General features: G+C 30.8%; 2 protein-coding genes across 2 annotated transcripts; both read right to left on the bottom strand.

Moving 5' to 3' along the window:
• Positions 1 to 3322: 3322 nt before the first annotated feature.
• On the bottom strand, positions 3323 to 15069 carry LOC143202031 (kinesin-like protein subito). Its single transcript, XM_076413299.1, has 8 exons — positions 14886 to 15069; positions 14379 to 14625; positions 14101 to 14329; positions 9069 to 9545; positions 8889 to 9012; positions 7159 to 7307; positions 5592 to 5769; positions 3323 to 3942 (listed from the first exon to the last, which is right to left on the bottom strand). Exons 1-8 carry the CDS (start codon positions 14958 to 14960, stop codon positions 3652 to 3654), a joined length of 1770 nt encoding a protein of 589 aa, XP_076269414.1. The 5' UTR covers positions 14961 to 15069; the 3' UTR covers positions 3323 to 3651.
• A 4302-nt stretch (positions 15070 to 19371) lies between these two features.
• Positions 19372 to 20668, bottom strand: LOC143202222 (uncharacterized). Its single transcript, XM_076413553.1, has 4 exons — positions 20342 to 20668; positions 20145 to 20278; positions 19897 to 20070; positions 19372 to 19842 (listed from the first exon to the last, which is right to left on the bottom strand). Exons 1-4 carry the CDS (start codon positions 20467 to 20469, stop codon positions 19535 to 19537), a joined length of 744 nt encoding a protein of 247 aa, XP_076269668.1. The 5' UTR covers positions 20470 to 20668; the 3' UTR covers positions 19372 to 19534.
• Positions 20669 to 20764: the final 96 nt, after the last annotated feature.

Here is a 20764-nt window from a genome sequence, read left to right as displayed (position 1 = left end):
TCCTTGGTTTTATTGAGTGACTTTAGAGATGTTTCTATGGTATTTTTGCATATCCAAAAGATTCGATGGAATTCGTAGCTTTTAATGCTGTGCAAGATATAGTATTGAGTAATTTTAGAGATAACTGGATGCTTGTATTTTCATATATCGATAAATAAACTATATTTGTAACATGTTATTTTATTTTCTCTTATTCATTTTAATATTAGATATGCTTATAAAAGGTTAAATAGCTTAATATATAACTAAAAGACATAATATATAAACTTAAAATAATGGACGGTAAACTTTGAAATTTGAACTTGAACTTAGGTTATATTGTGTATTCCAGAATATATATTATACTGTTCAAGTACACGAAGTACACCTTAGTTTATTATTATAGTGTTTGCATATTGATAAATAATTATATATTGTTTTATGTTCTATTTTTCTTTTCAACGTCATTTTAAAATGAAAGATGCTTATAAAAGGTTCTTTATATTGCTTTTTTTATATTATAGGGGAGGAAAACTAAATCAAAATATTTTAACTTGAGCCTTAACAGAAATATTAGGTTAACTTGTAAATTCAAGAAAATTTATTCTATTTATAATACATTCTTCAAATATACGTATAATTTTAACGAACTAACAACGTTGCAAATTCCCATCATTGTGCGCATGCCAGGATTCTCCAGAATCAGACAGTTGTTTTAGAAGACAGCGTATTCGAGTTTTCTCTTTTTAATTCCTATTTATTATTTATTAAATCTCTATTTGTTATTCTTTATTTATTATTCTCTATTATTTTATATCTTTATCCATTTTGTTCTCCTCTATTTTATTATTTATTAGCATGTTCATATCGTTCCCATAAGTCTTAAATTACTGCAAATTAGAAATAATAGTTTTATGATTGCAACTATCAATTATAAATTATAATTTAAGCCAGAAACTGATACCAAATATAGAATTTAGGAAGCTGTTACTTTTATTATGTTTGTCTTTCGATAGCTCAGACGGGAAAGGCTTAATAATTTATAATTTAAGAAAATGTCAGTCTCTGTTGTTTCTAGCCCACTAGTTGTCATTTTTTAATAGGCCTTATGAGCTTTCTCGTTGCTTTCTATAATGAATACTCTGCAGCATCAGTTGGTTTCAGATTTTTCAAGTATTCTTAAATTCCTTGGCTTTGTTCATTTTGGTTTTTCAATTATTTTATTGCTTTATTCATTATTTTTTTTATTCTGCAGTTCTTACTTGTTGTCACTTCTTTGATGTTATTTTAAATTCATAATAGGCATTTCGTTCATCGATGAATTGCAAACTTGCATAATTATTTTGAAATTATTTTAATCCCTGTGATTTATAAACCCGTGATAAGTATAGCTCATTTACAAATTTGCAAAATTAAATATTCTTACCTTCGCCATTTTGTCCCTAATTTGTAAGTACATGTTGAATTATGAAATGTTATTATAGAGGTGTTTCGATAAAACCGAAAGTAATTCTTCATTGGAATTATTCTGTTGTTCAATTCTGTTACAGAACGATTATTACCGATTTCTTTTGGTCAATCAAAATAAAGAAAATGTAGGAACTCTGCACTGTCCTATACTCTGTAGGTAAAAGGTTTATAGTAATGAGCCACAATCGACCAAATTCTTTAAATCAACACCAGGCTATCGCTCAAATACATCTTGTTGCTTGTTTACACTATTTCATTGCAAGTCTTCATCGTAGATTATATTTCAGTGTGTTACAAGCTTTGTTCTACGTCGGATAAAACAAACGATCGGTGAAATATGTAATCTCTCAAACTTCTAAAGAGGTCAAATTGTTGGTGTTCAGTTAGCAGGAGCATCTTGTTTGCTTTTTCGCGAGCGACAGCATCCACAGTAATAGCCAGCATACATAATAAACTGTAAAACATCATCAGCGAAGCGAAATTGTGGGTGTAATTCAAAATTAACTGATAGAGACCGACGAAAATTAAAAAGGATTTTGGCTAGACGATAAACTACCGTGGCAAAAATGATAGCCGAACTCTACATTCACTTGAGCGATACAATTTCGATAAAAACAGTACGGCAGGAGCTCCACAAAGCTGATTGCGAAAGAAATGATTGGAAGAATAGGATATGAATCATTTTTATAACATTGTTTCCTATTAACGGCCGCTTTTATATATAGAAAGCTCCAAAAAAAGCCTACGATCTAGATCACAGAGAAAATCGATAAATCACTATGATGCTTTTTGTTTTTAGCGCCATTTTTGGGGTACTTTACGTAAAAGAGAGTGTTTCGAAAAAAGTATCTGTCATAAAAAATTGGGTCTTTAAAAACCATATATTTTGTTGCTGTAATCATTCAAATATTTAAATTTTAATTTCAGAAATTAATCCCATTCAAAAAGAAGCTATGGAAAAAGGAAATATTCTTTTAATATTGGATGAACTATTTGATAATTGCAACCCCACTAAAAGTATAGCTCCTAAAGGCAAACCCTTTAAGAGAAATCGTAAGTTCAATACATGAGGAATTTTAGTTCAAATCGATTCACCACATAAATAGTACTATATAAATAGTTAAAATTGTATTTCCCAACAAAAAACAAATGCGTGTGCCATAAATATATAATTTAATAATAAATTACTTTTTTTTTCAATCTCGTTCGCCTTTAGGAAATTATGAAGAGGATCAACCTGCGGGCGCTTTAGAAAATTTACTTCCTTACCAACGTAGGATGTATTACCAGGAATTGAGAAATTACAACTTGCCTGTATACCTTCAATCCAGATGTTCCTATACGAAGAAACAAACGTTTACCTCATACCGTAGTATATATTTCAGTGATTTTTGTTTACATTAAATTATGAGTAACGCAGTAAACCGACAAGTTGAGCCTAATTTTATAGAGGCAAAACAATATCTCATACCCTAGACTCCAACAAAATTGTAATGTAAGAAGGAAAGACTCAAAGGTTGTTTTCAGTATAAGAAAAACAAAAAAAAACAGAACTCTAATAGATCCTATTAAATGACATTAAACAAATTTATTTTTTTCTGAATATATAATTCTCATAAAAATTATTCTTCAGCAGTCACAATTTTCCACTAAAACTTGTTTTTGTTGCGGGACATTCAACGAACTTATGAATATAAAAACGTTTTACATTTTTCAAAAACTTAATATTCAGAAGAATCTTGTTTCGGAGGTAGTCGTGAAACAGAAATATCAGCCATCATATCATGAAAAAGTATGATGCATATTTTTTCTAAAATCGTTCTCAAAATGCAGTCCTCAAATCCATCTATCATCCAAAAATGAAACACGATCATTTGGCTTTTAAAATATAATATAAAACAAACTAATATTTCTAATAAGTACAAAAACTTTGGTAATGTAAAAAAGTATAACTAAAATGGAAGGTATATATAATGTATTTTATTTTATTGATTTTAGCTATTGTGTTTGTTAATTGTCCGGACAAGTTGGCATACAGCAAAATTAATTTTTATAAACAATTAGCAAATATAGATACAAATACATTTCATAGAAAATACGACAGACTTTAAAATAAACACAGAATACATGTCTAAATATAAATAATCACCCTCCAAATATTCATATTACTTGCTATCATCCTCACTACTAGTATCACGATCCTTATGGCAATTTAGTCTGACCATCATTATCATTATGATCAATATGATCGCTAGAATCACTATGATTGGCACTACTCTCTTCGTAATCGAGAACTTCATAATTACTGGAATAGTCATCACTGTCACCTTCATCTTCAACACCTTCATCAGTATCATCGCTAGAGTCACTACTAATTATACATATATATTCCGTTTTCTTTTGTAATTCACGTTTTATTTTTAACAATTCCTCGTTCCTCTTTTTCAATTTTTCGATTTCATCGTTCATTCCATGAATAATTTTGTTGTTTTCCTAAAAAAAAATATGATCTAAACACTAGGAGTAATATGATGATTAAGGTAGTAATGCAAAAAAAACTGTCAATTACACATAATTTGCTATCACTTTAATAGGAAAGAATTGTTATAATAATTATTACAGAGTACGATATCACTGTCACTGAAGGATGACATCCAAATTAGAAGAGAAGAAATAGATAGATCATAACAGGTCTAAAAAAATGCTTCTTAGAACTGTTTAGGTTTTGTGATGTAATCTTTATGTTTTTGGACTATGCTGAATCCGAAAATTACTTCCTCTTTGTCATAGAATGACATGTTTCTTGACAAGTCTTCGTACGTTAAACGAGTTATTACATTAACATAATAGAGAAAAATATGATTTTATTTACAAACCATTAAAAATTAAATATATATTTCATCTAATATCCATTCACCAACACATATAACACATTAAAACCTTTCCACTTTCTCAATGAGGCTTCGCTTGTGGAAGGAATTTGGAAGATCTCGCTGGAGTGTCCAACAGTAGTACGATATAGGCATTTTCCTTGATATATTTTTCCATCTCTTTAATTTCCTAATGAAATCGTTCACCTTATTCTTCACTCATACCTCCCAAATTTATCGAAAAATAGTAGAGGCAAAAATGAAGAAAATGTACTTTTAGACTCGTTAGGCAACCTAAAGCTTGAAATGCTTTAATCATTATTTTGACGATATTTTTAACGATTTGGGTTTATAGTTTTTTATGATTACTTAAAAATGTCTCTATGACCTCCTTAAAATCGATTTTATTTATGTTTGAAGATCTATCACGGTCGCGGCGATGAATTGTGGGTCCGTCATAAGCCTAATGTCTGTCCGACAAAAACACCTTCTTTAACATTCGTTTTTGAAAAGCCTGGAAACTTTTAAACTACGTATTTAAAGCAATATCCGAGAATGAATTTTACAAATTACTTCATCAATCCCAACTTTATGTGTAGCGATAGTAAAAGAATGCATATGTAACATGCATAGGTAACAATGCTTCTTGGAAGACGTTTATTTCACCAACTTCACACTTCCTCGGCGGAAAACTCTTTTTGATTCAGTTTTTTGCTCCCAAAACCAAAGGAATTTGGTAAACACAACTTGCTTGTCCAAACAACATGCACAACATTTTTGAAATTACCGTACACCAACAACAAAACCAAAGTTCTTGTACATTGCTTTGTGTAATACGAAATGGTCCACAGAGATGGAAGCATAAAAACCGCTATTGTGAAGCAGAACGGCTTTAAGTTTTTGATGAATCTATGAAAATACTTCATTATGCAATATCATATTGAACGTATATATCGTAATGCATCTATCAAAAATACTAACGCCTTGGATTTTTTTCATACTATTCTCGTTTTCAGCACACCAAAAAACATATAAATCAGTCGAAAACACTCAAAATACTCAGCTTTTCTGTTGGAGATCTATGTTTCACCTATTTGAACACTGAAGAAATGTAAAAAACTATTCGAGTTTCATACTAAAACGAATATAGATATATATGAAAATAACAGAGTAATATATACATAAGAATAAAGTAGATATTATATTGCAGAGTATGTGGCTAAAGATTCATCCGTTGAACACTAAATCAGATTTTTTAAATGAATTTATTACCTTAATGAAAATATTCCTTTGTTCGTCTATATATTGTTCTGTTTGCAGTTTCTCCTCTGATATTTTCAACACCAATTCGGCTATTTCATCTCTTATTTTGTTATTTTCTTCTTCAACTTTCTCAGTGCGTTCCCTAAATTCGTCCCTTCTTGCTATCAACTCTTCTATTATTTTATCTCTAATTATTTATTTATTGATAAGTGGATGATTCAGATAAATCAGATAAATGTGAAACTAGTTAGGTTTTCAGTATTTGTAAATTTGTTCGTTGTTCGATTTAATTCAAAATAAAATAAGTCGTATATCTAGTTTCTATAAAATTGGCAAATATTAATTGATCAAAATAGTTAATATGATTTGTTTTGCTTTGTAAAAGGCGCAGAATAAACTACTCACCATCAACTCATTAATTTAAATTAGCTAAACTCCTATGAGACTGTGTTTTAGGAATAATCAACACAATGAAAGCACACTTTCAAATCATAGTCAACACCGACGTCAAAATATAACACCCTTTAAAAAAAGGAGCATGAAATTGGTGTTTTATTACGAAATCCTGAGCCAGTATAGAAAGGAGGAAGAATAGTTAGTAGAGGGCGCTGTGACTTGTATCGAGTGGATATAAATTACCAGGGATCAAAATAATAATAGTAAACTAGTAACATGGGATCCAACAGAATTATCAGTAGTATAGAAAAACATTCTAATCAATATAGTAATTAGTAATGAAGTATAACGAATGAAGCCAATAAGTAACAAATTGAGTTTGAAATGGGAAATTATCCAGCCAACATATTCATCAACCTCATATGTTACCTGAGAAACAACGCAGAATCAGAGAAAATCTTCTGCTGAAGCCAATGAAACACATGGCGGTAATGGAGCTCCATCATATCCCAATTACCAGGTTTAGTTTCCACGATTTAAAAGTGGGGATTTTGATGTTAATAAAAAGGAATGCCTGAAGGACCAAAAAAGACAACGAATTGCAAGACTTGTTGGACGTAAACCCAGTTCAAACTCACAAAATACTTCAGACAACTTAACAGTTGATGAATCAACTATTTCCAGGCATTTACATATGGTAGGAAAGATCCCAAAGACGAAAAATGGTTATTACACAAATTAAGTCAAACTCGTATTTCAGACCACGTTGTTGAATCGCAGTTTTATTGCTTGTCAAGCAAAAATTAAAAAGTTTTCTGTGGAGTTTTGTAGCTATCGACAAAAATGTATCTACTACGATAGTCTCAGGTTCAAAAGTGATGTACTAGTTTAGGAGACACGTATATCTACACCAAAGCAAAATGTCCATTGCCATGAAGTTTTGCTATGTGTATGGTGGAATCAGCAAGGTATAGTGTACTACAAGCTATGAAGTTATTGCATCACCGTATCTGATGAATACATACATTCATTCCACCTAAAATTTGACATCACTTTCTATCTCGAATTCGTATTTTCCCTAAACGGCCTTGGAATCTAATAAAAACCTATCAAGTTTCACGCCATACTTAATTTCCATAAACATATCTTAAATATTAATTACATTAAATTCGAAACTCACTCGCTTGCTTCATGATAATTCCTGTTATGATCAAAATGTGTTGATCCCTCCAAAGGCAAGTCATCAATTAAGACTTCTTTGGCTACTGAGGAAAAATTCAACGTGTGATGAGTTTCGGTAAACATATGTGTTGATGGGTTGATATTCACCTATTAATATATAAAGTTCATTATAAAATCACAACTATCAAAATATATAGTATATCCAAAGAAGTTTTGAACATACATCATCAAAATTTTCAATGTATTGCCTGTCGCAATTTGTAAATTAGTTTTAGAATCTCTAGATAAAAATTTCCTTCTCATTTTATGCTAGTTAAAAAGAAACACAATGCTGTCTGATAAGTTCGAACGTGTAACCGAACCAACCGTCAAAGTCGTCCGGTTGTCAAATGTATGCAAAATTCCTCAAAACAATAGTGATTAGAGGTTATGAACCGGCAGACGTTGTTTTAATGGTTTTCTTATTTTGATAATCACTGCTTATTATTACTCTGATTGGCAATTCCGAACCCAGACAGAACAGATTGCGTCTCTAATCAGTTACTTTGAACAGAAACGAGATAATGAAGGCCCGTCTTGCCAGTAAAGTTCGTTAGAGAGTATTTTTACTATTAAATATTACGTTGTTGCGGTTTTTATTGAAAATATTTTTAGCGTGTTGCAGCTGCACTAAATATTAATTTGGACACGATCACTGAAATATCTCAGAAAATGAAAAATATGATCTTGAATTCACCAAAAAACCCCGTCCTCATATAAAACAGAACTAATCAATATCTTGAATCTTGATGTTAACTCTATTTTCAGTACAAACATAATTTAATATAATTATTTAAGAGGAAGTTGTTAGTCTGAAAAGTATCGAAGAGATCTAATGGAACTTCCGGATATTGCTTTAAAAAAAATACAATTTTTAAAAGCTTATAATAAAATGAAGAAGGACTTATTATTTCAATTTATGTATTTGATGAAATATGAATATTTCAGAATGGGACCAATATACCCAAACATGGCTTCATGGCAAGATGATAATAAAATAATAATTTCTAAGACAGGGTGATGAAAGTGGTGGGTATATAATATACTAAAGGTGGGTATATAATTAATATATGATAACTGTAGGAAATGTTATTGTAGAGCGTAAAAGAGAAAGAATAGTAACCGTTTTTCAGATATGACAAATGCATTAAGGAGAATGTAAAGATTAAATCTAGTTTTATCAAGAATGATGATTAACATAACAAACTAAGGAGAAACACAGTAATATCAAAATGTCTTTATAAGGAAACACTGTACTGACAGACACAAGAACTAAGCGTAAAAGGTAAATATACTCTCTAATCAAAGTAAAATATACTATTTGTATACACAATTGTTAATTAAGTGGATTAGGCCTCCTGGAGATACAACTATATAAAAAACACGCCTAGAACTCTAACTCATAGGTGGCATGGAAAAGAGTATGGACATGGCATGGCATGTACATATAATCAGACACAACCCTAACCTACAAACTATTAAAACTGAGTACTTAATTGTACCATAATGTTAAAAAAATTATATTTGATTACAATATTTTTGTTTATTTATTTTATTTAGATTAGAATGTTGCTGTATGTCAAAACCAAACTGAACTAAAACTCAGAGTTGATACGGCAACACTGCGACGTTTTGACGTCAAATTTAGATGACGTATGTTCAAAACTTCTTTGAACAGACTATAGTTACCATTAAATGTATATCTTCTTTTCCAGTTAAAGCCATCTGAAACAACTGTGTTAACTTAGACTCCCTGAACGGAGGTATCGTATTTTCTTTTTTGTTCTGACTGTTTCGAACCATAGTTATACATCTAAGACGTCAAATTTTTAATATACATGGTATTTTAATGTTGAGTATCGCGATTACCTTCGCAGAACTAATAAGGAACTATTAATACAACTTGATTCCTTCAACCTGTCGCCGTTATTTAACGTGTTCTTTAAACGTTCGGAGCCAGCTAGATCACAAAAATTAATACTTGATACATGGACGTTGTCGCAATTGTGTCCTTGCACCAGTTTAATGTTAAAAATACAATGTGATCGACTTGAATGTAAATTTATAGAAGTTGAGGCTTTACTTCTGTTCTCCAAGCCGTATTGAAGGACCTGATAAGCTTCTAGACCAGATCTGACGTATATATGTCTTAAATCCTTAATGTACATGTTGTCATGAATTCCTCCTATTTTTAATTTCGGCCTACATTGACCTCTTGTCACTGGTTGAAGTAAATCAAAAATTTGTTCGTTATATATCTCGTATAAAGAGACCCAAATTTCCATAATAGGAGTTATGTTGTCTATAACTGCGACAGGCTCGATGCTTAACCTCTCTTGCATAGTACTAAAAATTAAAAAAAGAATTCCATAAGTTACATTATTTTATTAGAAAAATAACTATTGTTCCCAAACTACAAAATAACGGACTTGATCTAAGACATCAAACCATAATCCAATGCTGCTGAAGGAAAATTCTACGATTAATTACCGATACTTTGCTGCATGATCAACGAAGAGCTGCATGATTATTTCGAAATCAAATCAAATAGATTTATAGTACAAAATAGATTTACGAAGTAATCCAAGATTTTGCTTTAAAACATAAAATAAGGTTGCTAAATCACATCAAAGGGAAGCAATACAGCAACTGGACAACACAAGGGAAATTAGAAAATTGAAGCGAACCAAAGTTGCATAGTGTATAATTGTTACTTTTGACTTTTGCTTAAGTAGTTTAGATTTATTTTAATTCCGGAAATACAAACTGATGTATTAATCCCATACTCGCATTGCTTAATAAATTCATTTATAAATTATGGTTGTACTAAGTATATATAATGTAAGATGTAATTAAAAAGTCGTCTAAAATCAGTAGTAGATAAGAGGGCTAACAGAATCACAGAGCGGATTCCAAAAGAGTGTCTTTTTGTGAAATACTAGTGAAATGAAGTGAAATACTATAGGTTATATTATAACAAAAGAAAGGAGAAAAGAAAGGAGTAACTAGTTAAAATAATTTCTCACGAAATATACAGGACAAATACTAATGTCATCAATGCAAACAACATGATATAAAGCACCTTCAAACCCTAAACAGGACCAAGGCAAGTAAGTATTAACTCCAGTTTTTTTGGATGCTAAAGAGATTTTGTTGGAAGATTAGCTCCGAATTGAACAAATATTTAACTCAGATTTTAAAGGACACTATACTTTTGCACCAATTGAGCTATTTAAAAAGCTTACATTAGAAGTTTTATTTTCGATCTTATTTCAGTTAATACAATAACTGAATACCCAATCAGGCCCTTATCGTGGATTTCTTCATATTTACTTCTTACAGTTCTTTCCCTTTCTTTTCTACACGTTCCATCCAGCAAAGTTTCGCATCAAAATTCAATCATTCGATAATTAGCGTTGTTGCTGCATGGGCTGTATTACTTATTGTCATTGGCGCTTCTGCTGTCTGATATACGTGAACTGCACATGTACAGATTTACTTTCGTTAATTTTTATTTTCCAGGTTTGTGTCCAATTATATATATTGTTACTTGTCTGTTGTAATTTACGTGTGGCTTCTTCGCTATTGTCTCCAACAGCAAGAATCACCATATGTAGCTATCATGATATTTTTGCATTTGTATCTGTATCATCATACCTGTAGAGTAGATTAAGAATTGGCTCCAACGCACTTTCTTGTGGAACACCTGCTTTAAGTGATTTTATTTTAGAGTAGGCTTCCTCTTACTGGACTCTAAACATTCTGGATGTAATGTAAGATTTTAATAGTTCTGTGTTTTGTTTCGGTAACATTTCATATAGCTTATGAATAATATATATTAATATATATAATATTAATAAAGATATAGCTAAACTTACATTATTGACTTCATAGACTTTTTCAATTACATCTGTTATTCTATGCACCTGGTCAATTATTGAATGATTTTTTAATAAGCCTAAGCTTTTTTTCTCTCTATACATCTGGTAAATAATTGAACAGTATTCACATTAGATTTAGTGACGCAATTTATTTTATTTTTACTCCCTGAACTTCTTTTAATCCTTTCCTATATTTTTTGCATATTGTCAGAAGGTCACTTGGACTCAGAGTTTACTGACAAAAATAAATAAGAATAACCGAAGGCAAGCATGAGCAGAAACGAAAAATTAATTTATATCTACTATATTCTCCAACAGACATATGTAATACGCCGTTACTATTCATTGAATACAAACAATCAGCAAATATAAATCTTTATATTGAAAATACTGTAATTCCAAAATTCATTCAAAAAAATTTCAATTATTTAGTATTTTCAAAATCTTAGGAAGTCTACGGTAGGTTTATATGGTGAGTGATAAAGTGCCACTATCACTATTCTATTTCTGTACTACATGTACTGTATTTCGCATGCGTTATGATTTATTTACAAATTTAATGCGCAAGATTTTTTTACTTTTATTATTAACAATACCTAGAAGCTTGACCTGACTTGAGTCGTCGAAATTAATCAAATGTGCCAGTCATATTGCTATGTCATAATTGGGATCAATAGTGACTGGAAATGAAGTAGATAGTTTATATTGCAACGAGTTCCTGCAGATCGAACACAACAGCGAGCACGACACCTTGAGATTGAACGATTCCGCAGACGCAGTGCCCGTGTGTTCCAGAAACATTCTACTATGATCTAGAAAAATATTGTGGTGCCAAAAAATCAATTATAATTAGGAAAATGACAATCCTTTGTCAATAAAATATAACAGTTTTATATCAGCCATTTTTTTCGGAAAGAAATCTTAAACAATCGTAAATACAAGGACATATTTATTAGTTGCTAGAATCACTGTTATCCCTACCTGATGCAGATTATCTTACAAATGTATTCATGAACAATCCTCATGCGGAAATTGATAGGCGTTTTGCTCACATTCAAACGCTGAAGCGAACTATGATCCAAGTATTACAAACGTTTCTTGATCAGAACAACGATTTAATCAAAATGTTCAAAATGGAATTTGATCGGATGCTATCTAAGAGCCATAATAGCATGATCAGATCTGATAAAACACCTACCGGTCAGCACGCGAGTAAGTTTAATTTACCGATAACGGATGAAGTGACTATTATTATTGTTGGAAAAAAAATTGCAAGGTATAGTCTATTCAAAATAAGAATGATCTCACGTCATCAAGTTGTTTAATGTAATTAATGCCTACCGCAATTTGTAAAACTCATTCTAGTATCAGACAATATTTTCCTTCTCATTTTACTCTAGTTAAAAAGAGACACAGTGCTGTCTGATACGTTCAAACATGCAACCGAATCAACCTGCAAAAGTCGTCCCGTTTTCGAACGTCTGCAACACACAACTACAGGTTATAAACCGGCAAACGTTAATATAACGGTTTACTTGTTTTGATAAATTTCATTTCAAATTTTTTAAATCGCTGCTTATTCTTACTCTAATTGAAAATGCCGAAGCCAGACTAATCAGTTACCTCGAACAGGAACGAGGCAGTGGAGGCTCCCTCTTGCCATAAAATTCGTTAGAGAGGTAAGTATTTTTACTGTTAAATATTACGTTGCTGCGGTTTTTATTGAAAATATTAATTAGCGTGTTACAGCTAAACTAAATATTAATATAGGTGAAACTACACTGTCATTGAAATATTTTAAAAAATGGAAAATATATTCTTGGACTCACCGAAAAGAAACGGTCCTTTTACGAAGCGGATGACGAATTAAGGTCAGCTTGATGTTATCTCTAACAGAGATCAAATATATGAAATGTATAAAAACAACGATTAGTTTCTTCATTATAAATATAATTTAATACAATTTATTTCAGAAGAAACTGTCAGTCTAGAATATATCTATAGAAAGCTTAGCTCTTTGAGGAATTTAGAATATCACTTCATACACTGCTGGATAACATAGGTTTTAAATGATGTAAAAACAATCCACGAAGAGGTCTAATTACTCCAGGCATTGCTTATAATGCAATGCAAAAAAAATAATGACAAATAATGGAATTGTGAACAAATGTTAAATAGATTGGAAATTAACAGCTGAATTATTCATTTGAATGAAACTTTCTGAATATGGGATTATGAGTCAATGCTAAAAATTTCCAAGATAGGGTGATGAGAGTGGAAACAACTAAAGGTCAGTATATAATTAATATCGGAAAACTGTGGAAAATCTTATTGCAGAGTGTGAAAGTTTATGTGAATACTAACTGTTTTGCAGATATGGCAATGCATTAGGGAAAATGCAGTAATTAAAATTAGTTTTATCAAGAAAGATGTATACAGGTAGTAACAGAACAAACTAAATAGAAATACTGATGTCAAAATGAGTTTACACAGAAACACTGTACCGAAGGAAACAAGAACTATTCGTAAAAATTAAATATGTTTTCTAATGAAAGTAAAATATATAACCTGAATATACAATTGTTAATTAGGTGGATTAGACATCCAGGGGATTCAACTACATAAAAACGCATCTCGAACTCTAACTCATAAATAGTGTGGAAAAGAGTTCAAATTTACATACAAAAAACACAACCCTAACCTACAAATTTTTATAACTGTATACTTAATTGTAGCTTTATCTTTCGATAATATGTGTATTACATGTACTATAATGTTATAATAAATTATATTGGTAACAGTATTTCTGTTTAATTATTATATGTAGATTAAATTTTTATAGTATGTCAAAGCCAAAATAAACTAAAACTCATAACTAAAACAGATGACGTAAGTTCACCATTTTATTCAACGGACTAGGTGATACGAAATTTACGGAGTCATATAGTATTACATTATTTGTGAAACAATGTTCAAGTCTCTACAGGAATTTCATCGGAAACATATTTTGCGTTTCTTACCTGAAAGCTTTGGCATGATGTTTAAGTCCATGCATGTCCTTTAATATAGAACTACATAGTAGTTTCTCTTTTAACTTCTGGTCTTCGTTCAGACTAACTACTTGACCATTTGCTAGAAGTTTGACTTGAGGATAGTTCTCTAATGTTGGTAAAGAGGCAAATAAATATTTTATAGACCTCGGGATTATTCCGGGTTCGTCAGGTGTACCAATTAGAGTAAAAGTTTTTCCTAATGAACAAATAATAATATATAAACCAACAACGTCAAATATTTTTACCAGAGCCAGAACATCCATACGTCATTAATGTACTGTTTTTTCCGTCGATAAAACGTCGAAGCTTCTCTTTCACTGTAGCAACAAAAATATGTTGTTGGGTACTTTCCTGTTTAAATATTTTAGTGAATTTATAATTTTCATCATGGTGACCAGATAAATGGCAGGTAAACGTGGCGTCGCTTATTGTGTAAAGTCTGCTGATCTCCACACAGGCTTTTATACGCAAATAAACATTAACATGTTTCTCCTAAAAATTATAAATATATGTTATTAGAGATATTTTTTCCAAAGAGGAGAGAAGAAAGAAAGGAATTCATTTCGGTATTTAGACAAATAAACACATTCTTTTCGTACTCATAATATAAAATATAAATTATTTTCTTAAAATTAAAATAGAAAAATATAATTTATGTAATGTAATGAATAACAAAAACATAAATTATATATATTAAATGGAAACAATAGTTTTAAAGTAAATTAAGAGTTTATGTATTTATGCCTCTATACCTCTTTTTCAGACGACGAAGATGACATAGAATAATATTCTGATGAATCTCTAGATCTTAAATATGAATCGTCCATTTTCGAGGTCTTGACGATTGACGAATTTTTATCACCACACAATACTGAAAATGTTTTATCTCAATGTTAAACTTGAACCCAACGGTCAGTCGAACACAAATTGACTATGAATTGCAATCCACTTTAATCGAACTTACAATCTTGGTCATCTATCGAAGGAAACTCGAAATGCTAATTTTATAACCATCTAACAGATGGCCGTGCTGTCAATTAGTAAATAGATTCTTATTCTATTAAAAAATATTTTAGCAATCCTTGTAAACCATTAGTTTTTTTTTTAATTATTACATTATTACAAAATTACGAAATATGATGGCTTTTTTATTTATTAATATTTTATTACTAGTCGTTGCCGATTAACTTAAAATTTATTTCTACATTGCCTTAACTAGGTACTTATCTAGGAAGACCCATTGGTCCTTACTTAGGCTATAATAAAATAAAGGTTGTTAGCACTTTTCAGTGTTTTGACCATTTCGTCCACTTCACTACACAAGATCATACGATTTGATGCTCCTGATTCTGAGTCCTAGTTCACTGTTATCGAGAAGTTACATCACTTCGGTGTTAACATGGCAGTGGAGTATTTTTTCATTATTTGTTGCATTGTAAGTAATTGTACCTATAGTAGGTACGTAAGTTTTACTAATGACTTAAGAGCAGAAACGTATTATGTACGGATAATTTAAACTTTCTCCAAATAACGAATGCACTTTGTACTTAATAATTTGTATAAATTTTTGAATTAATATTCATCCCAAAGTACTAAGCGTTGTTACTTTATGGGATAATATTATTATACTTATTTATTGGTATATGAACAGTTTGATTGTAGATGAATTTAATGCATCCAGTTTCCATATCTGGGTCCACTTAATTATATTATTACCTACGTGTTACATTTTCTTACTGGTTGCTTCTGCGCTATTATCTTCTATAAAAAATATCATATGCCATCAATGATCACTGCCTTGCGGTATATCTAGTTTTATTTCTTGCATTGCCGAGTAGACTTCTTATCGTTCAATTTTAAATATCCTGGCTGAGATGTAAGATTTTAAAGGTTCAATATTTTTCTTGGATAATATTTTACGAAGTTGACACATGCATCCCTTATGCCAGACTTTGTCGAAGGCTCGCGCTACGTCCAGTAATCCAGTAATCAGTCTATCCAAAAAAGTTTTGTACGTACGTCAATCGTCAATGCGTCATCGCAATTTGTAAATTCGTTTTAGAATGAGACAATATTTTCCTTCTCGTTTTATTATGTCTATCTGTCTGATAAGTTCAAACATGTAACCGAACTAGCCTCGCAAAGTCGTCCGGTTGTCAAACGTATGCAAAATTCTTCAAAACAATAGTAATAAGATATTATAAACCGGAAAAATTTTATTTTAATGCTTTGCTTGTTTTGATACATTTCAAACAGCTGCTCATTATTACTCTGATTGAAAATTCCTAAGTCAGACAGAACAGATCTCTAATCAGTTATTCTGAACAAAATCGAGATAATGGAGGCACCCTCTTGCCAGTAAAACTCGTTAGCGAGATAAGCATTTTTACTGTTATATATTAATTTTCTGTGATTTTTATTGAAAATATTTTTAGCGTTGCTGCTGCACTGAATATTAATATGAACGGTCACTGAAATATCTTAACAAATAAAAAATATGATCTTAAATTCATCAAAAAACCCGTCCTCATACGAAGGTGACGGTGACGAATCAAGATCAGCTTGATGTTAGCTCTATCAGATATTAAATATATGAAATGTATAAAAACAGTGAGTATTTCTTCAATACAAACTTAATTTAATACAATTATTTCAAAGGAAACTGACATTCTGAAATATATCGAAGAGGTCTAATGGAACCTCGGGATATTGCTTTTAAAAGAATACAATGTTTAAAAACTGCATAAGAAAGTGAAGATAGACTTATTATTTCAATTTATGTATTTAGATGAGATAGATATTTCAGAATGGTCACTCATGGCAAGATGATAATAAAAATTATGTTATGACAACAAAAGTTGATGAAAAAAGATAAACGTCGGAATAACAATTGATTAAATTTTATTTCATATTCATATGTCCATAACATTTATTAATAATTCATTTCAGATATATTATACTGCATGATGGAAATAGGAATAGTTAGTAACACCTTCGGTTTGGATAAAATTGTGAACAAATATTAGATAAATTGAAAATTAACAGCTTAGTTATTTACTTGAATGAAACTTCCTGAATGACAACATTCAATGCTGCCAATTTTAAAACAGGGTGATGAGAGTGGAAAAATTTATTTTACTATGGTAAGCTATGACTTTTCAATTGACCGGTTATATGTTCTTTTAGCAGCCAGTAATCATCCTCTTACCATTGTTCACCATCTCTTTCATTGTTTTGTTGGTTTTCTTCGTTTGGTGGTTCTAAAATTTCTGCTTCAGCTAATAACCGAGAGGCAGGTAAATTAGTCTCGCCCATTTCCCGAATCTACGTCGGTAAGGTCTTGGTGAATATAGAATACCAATGTCATGTTCATTACTACTGCCGACGTAGATATTTTCTTCTAGCTCTGTCGACAGCTCAGTAAAGGTTAAACCGCTAAAATAAAGTAAAAATTACATAATTGAAAAATTCCAAAATATAAGCACCTACAATAGTTTTGTATTTTATAAGTAACTAAGCCTACTGTACGTTTAAACGTACAATAGAAAGTGCCCAGTAGAAAACGCCAGAAAATAAATTTGTGTGCTATACTTATAACCTAACCCTTAACCTACCTTATAAACCTAACTTCAATATGTTTTAACCCTACATAATACCCAACAATACATTTTCAAATAATAAAATAAAAAGACAAACCCTGCAAACTTTAGGTCAATTGGATGCTACATTTTTGTGAATACCAGAAACAGAATGCAATTTCTTCAAAACAATTCACTTCAAAACTGGTTTTGCAAAGAATGCAAGTACTAAACAGCTTTTGTTAGAACTAGCATCAAGTCAGTCAACTCATCATCAGTACTTCTCAATATGGAATACGGCGGAATGTAGAAATCTTTACGATGTTTGCTAAAGCGATCAGTAGGCACATCTGAGTTGAAGAATAATACATTTTTGGAGTTGTCGGTCCAGTTTATTTAGCATTGTTTCATCAGCTGGTGCTCTGCTTTGATGTTATTTTTTTGCTTTACACTTTGTTGATACGACCTCTAGCCTCTTCTTAGTCTTTTGTTTTTAATAGAATCATCGTGGTAGACCCAAATCTCATCCAAAGAAATGAATCGTTGGATAAAATGTTTTTGGGACTGTGGCATTCACTGTGCAAACAGGTTGCCATGGCTTTAAATTATAAATTTAATTTAATATATCACGAAATATTGGTTCCGAAAAATGGACAACATCGAATGTTTAGTACTACTGTTAACGAATAAATGGTGCTCCACGAATAACCATAGAGAAATACTCTATGCAAATAACCTAGTATACGATTTCAAAATAATGACGATGACAAAATGGCGAAGGATAGTTAGTTAATCAAGGATTTATTGTTATATTAATTATTATTGTTACAATAGTTATGATATTATTAGTTATACTAATTACCATTATTATTTATTGTTGTATAAGAATTATAGAAAATAAAAGAAAATTTAGTAAAGCAATAAAACAGCTGAAAGAGTTGATTCAAAATGAACAAAATCAAGGCATTCAGCACTAGTTAGAAAATCTGACACAAACTGACACTACAGATTATTCATTATGGAAGGCGAAAATTCAAAAGGCCCTAGCAACATAGCCCTCCCATTAAAATAGATGAAAATAATTGATGAAACTCTTCCTGTCTGAGCTATCTAAAGATGACGAAAATAAAATTACTCGCTTCCTAAATTTTCCATTTCAAATGGATATACCACATAAAAATTCACCGTCAAAGAAGCCCAACAAATAATAATCAGAGAGATTAATTATAAAAAAGCACTTGGATATTACCTAATAACCGGAAAAATATTATAGGAACTATTAGAGAAGGGGATAAAATTCAAACATTCATATTCAATGCTACATTACGAATTAATTATTTTCCTAGCATCTAAACACTAGAAGATGTCGCCTCCTACTGGCCTATAAATTTTTACCGATAATCAATGGCTCTCAAAAGTTTTTGAAAAATTGTACATAAAAAGGCTCAATTGTATAATAGAAAAAATAAAGATCATTCCTCAGATATATATAGACTTAGAACGAATAAGATTTGGAATGGTCTTCACTCTCCAGTCGGTAGACCTAATATCCAGGGCACCCATGTTAAGCAATAGGTACTGTCAGTTAAAAATTCAAAAAGAGGAGTGACTGAAATCCATATGTCAAAATATTTTGTAATACTTTAACAATCTAAAAATCTTTATTAGATATTACCACTATATAAATTATAAATACACATCTGTCAACATAAGGATTTGATTTTTTTTATATTCTAATGATTTGTTCAATATAAGTAATTTATTAATAAACATGCTCATTGTACTAATAATGAAGTTGGTATACATAAAAATATTACTCCTAACTATGTAACTTTATAGCCATCAGCATTGCTACCATAATAATCTTCATAATTATTATAAGTAGCATCATCACCACCATAACTATATCTAATATACCCATGTCTGCTTATTCTATCATATTCATCATCATGATTATGTCCAATAGTGTGAACCTTTACCGATGGTTGTCCATGAGACTTGTCCTTCTCAAAAATTTTCTTCAAAGCCACTGAGCCAACAATTATCATTGCAGCTTTGGCTGAAATAAGTGCTTGTGCGGCAATAAGACCGAGAACTTTCATCACTAATGGACCAGTCAAACCGAAAATACCTGAAAAGATGTATAAACGAGCGAAAAGTTTATTTTTTGTATAATAATCAATACCTAGAAGTACCATAAAAGCATAGTTCATGTATTTTCTCTCCCTCCTTAATTGTTTTCTGTTTATAAAATTTCCACCAATGCCACCTGATCGACGTCCAGTAAATTCACTTAATTTAATCGAAATATTATGAGTTTTGAGGAAATTGGTTAGAGCTGCTTTTAATCGTTCGCCACCTTTAAATAAATAAAAAATAATATATAAAACCAAGAAAATATTTTATATATTACTATATTATTTTAAATCTTACTTTTCAACGTTCTGGGCTGTCTATTAGGTAATTTTAACTGATTTCTCACTAACTCTATGCCATTAGAAATATTTAATGTTCGATTAATGGAGTTCTCAAAAATACGTGTAGCCTTTTCTGATAGACAGATATAACTGCAAATAAAAACCCATTATTTAGTCTAATCAACAAATAATGCAAATCACAGCTATATATACCTATCACTACTGTTTGAACATTCACTTAAAAAGTTCGCGACAATATTCCCATAACGTTGGTCATATCCGAAACATCCACTAAAAACTATACCACCAACAAGCACCACGAATGCTACATACGGCGTCATTTCTTTACAAAAAAAATAAGAAATCTTCTCGGCTTTTCTTTCAGCAAGATATTAAATACTATCCGTCGTTATCGGTTCGTAACCGTTGCGACACGCAAACTATATGAGCTTCATGATTTATTAAAATTTACTCACTTTTGTCCATATCCGCTTAGAAAAGCAGGAGCACGAGATCTTGCTCGTTGACCGAGATAAAAAAATAATGAAAACGACCCATAAATACCAAATGCAGGCGCTTAAAGCCCATAAAGTTGGTCAGTGAGGATAAAAACGAAATTTCCAAATATTTTCATGT

Source organism: Rhynchophorus ferrugineus, unplaced genomic scaffold (genome assembly GCF_030347505.1).
Source record: "Rhynchophorus ferrugineus isolate W39M unplaced genomic scaffold, kcgeb_rfMv2 rfM9, whole genome shotgun sequence".
NCBI lineage: Eukaryota > Metazoa > Arthropoda > Insecta > Coleoptera > Curculionidae > Rhynchophorus > Rhynchophorus ferrugineus.
This window is presented reverse-complemented; position numbering and strand designations above follow the sequence as displayed.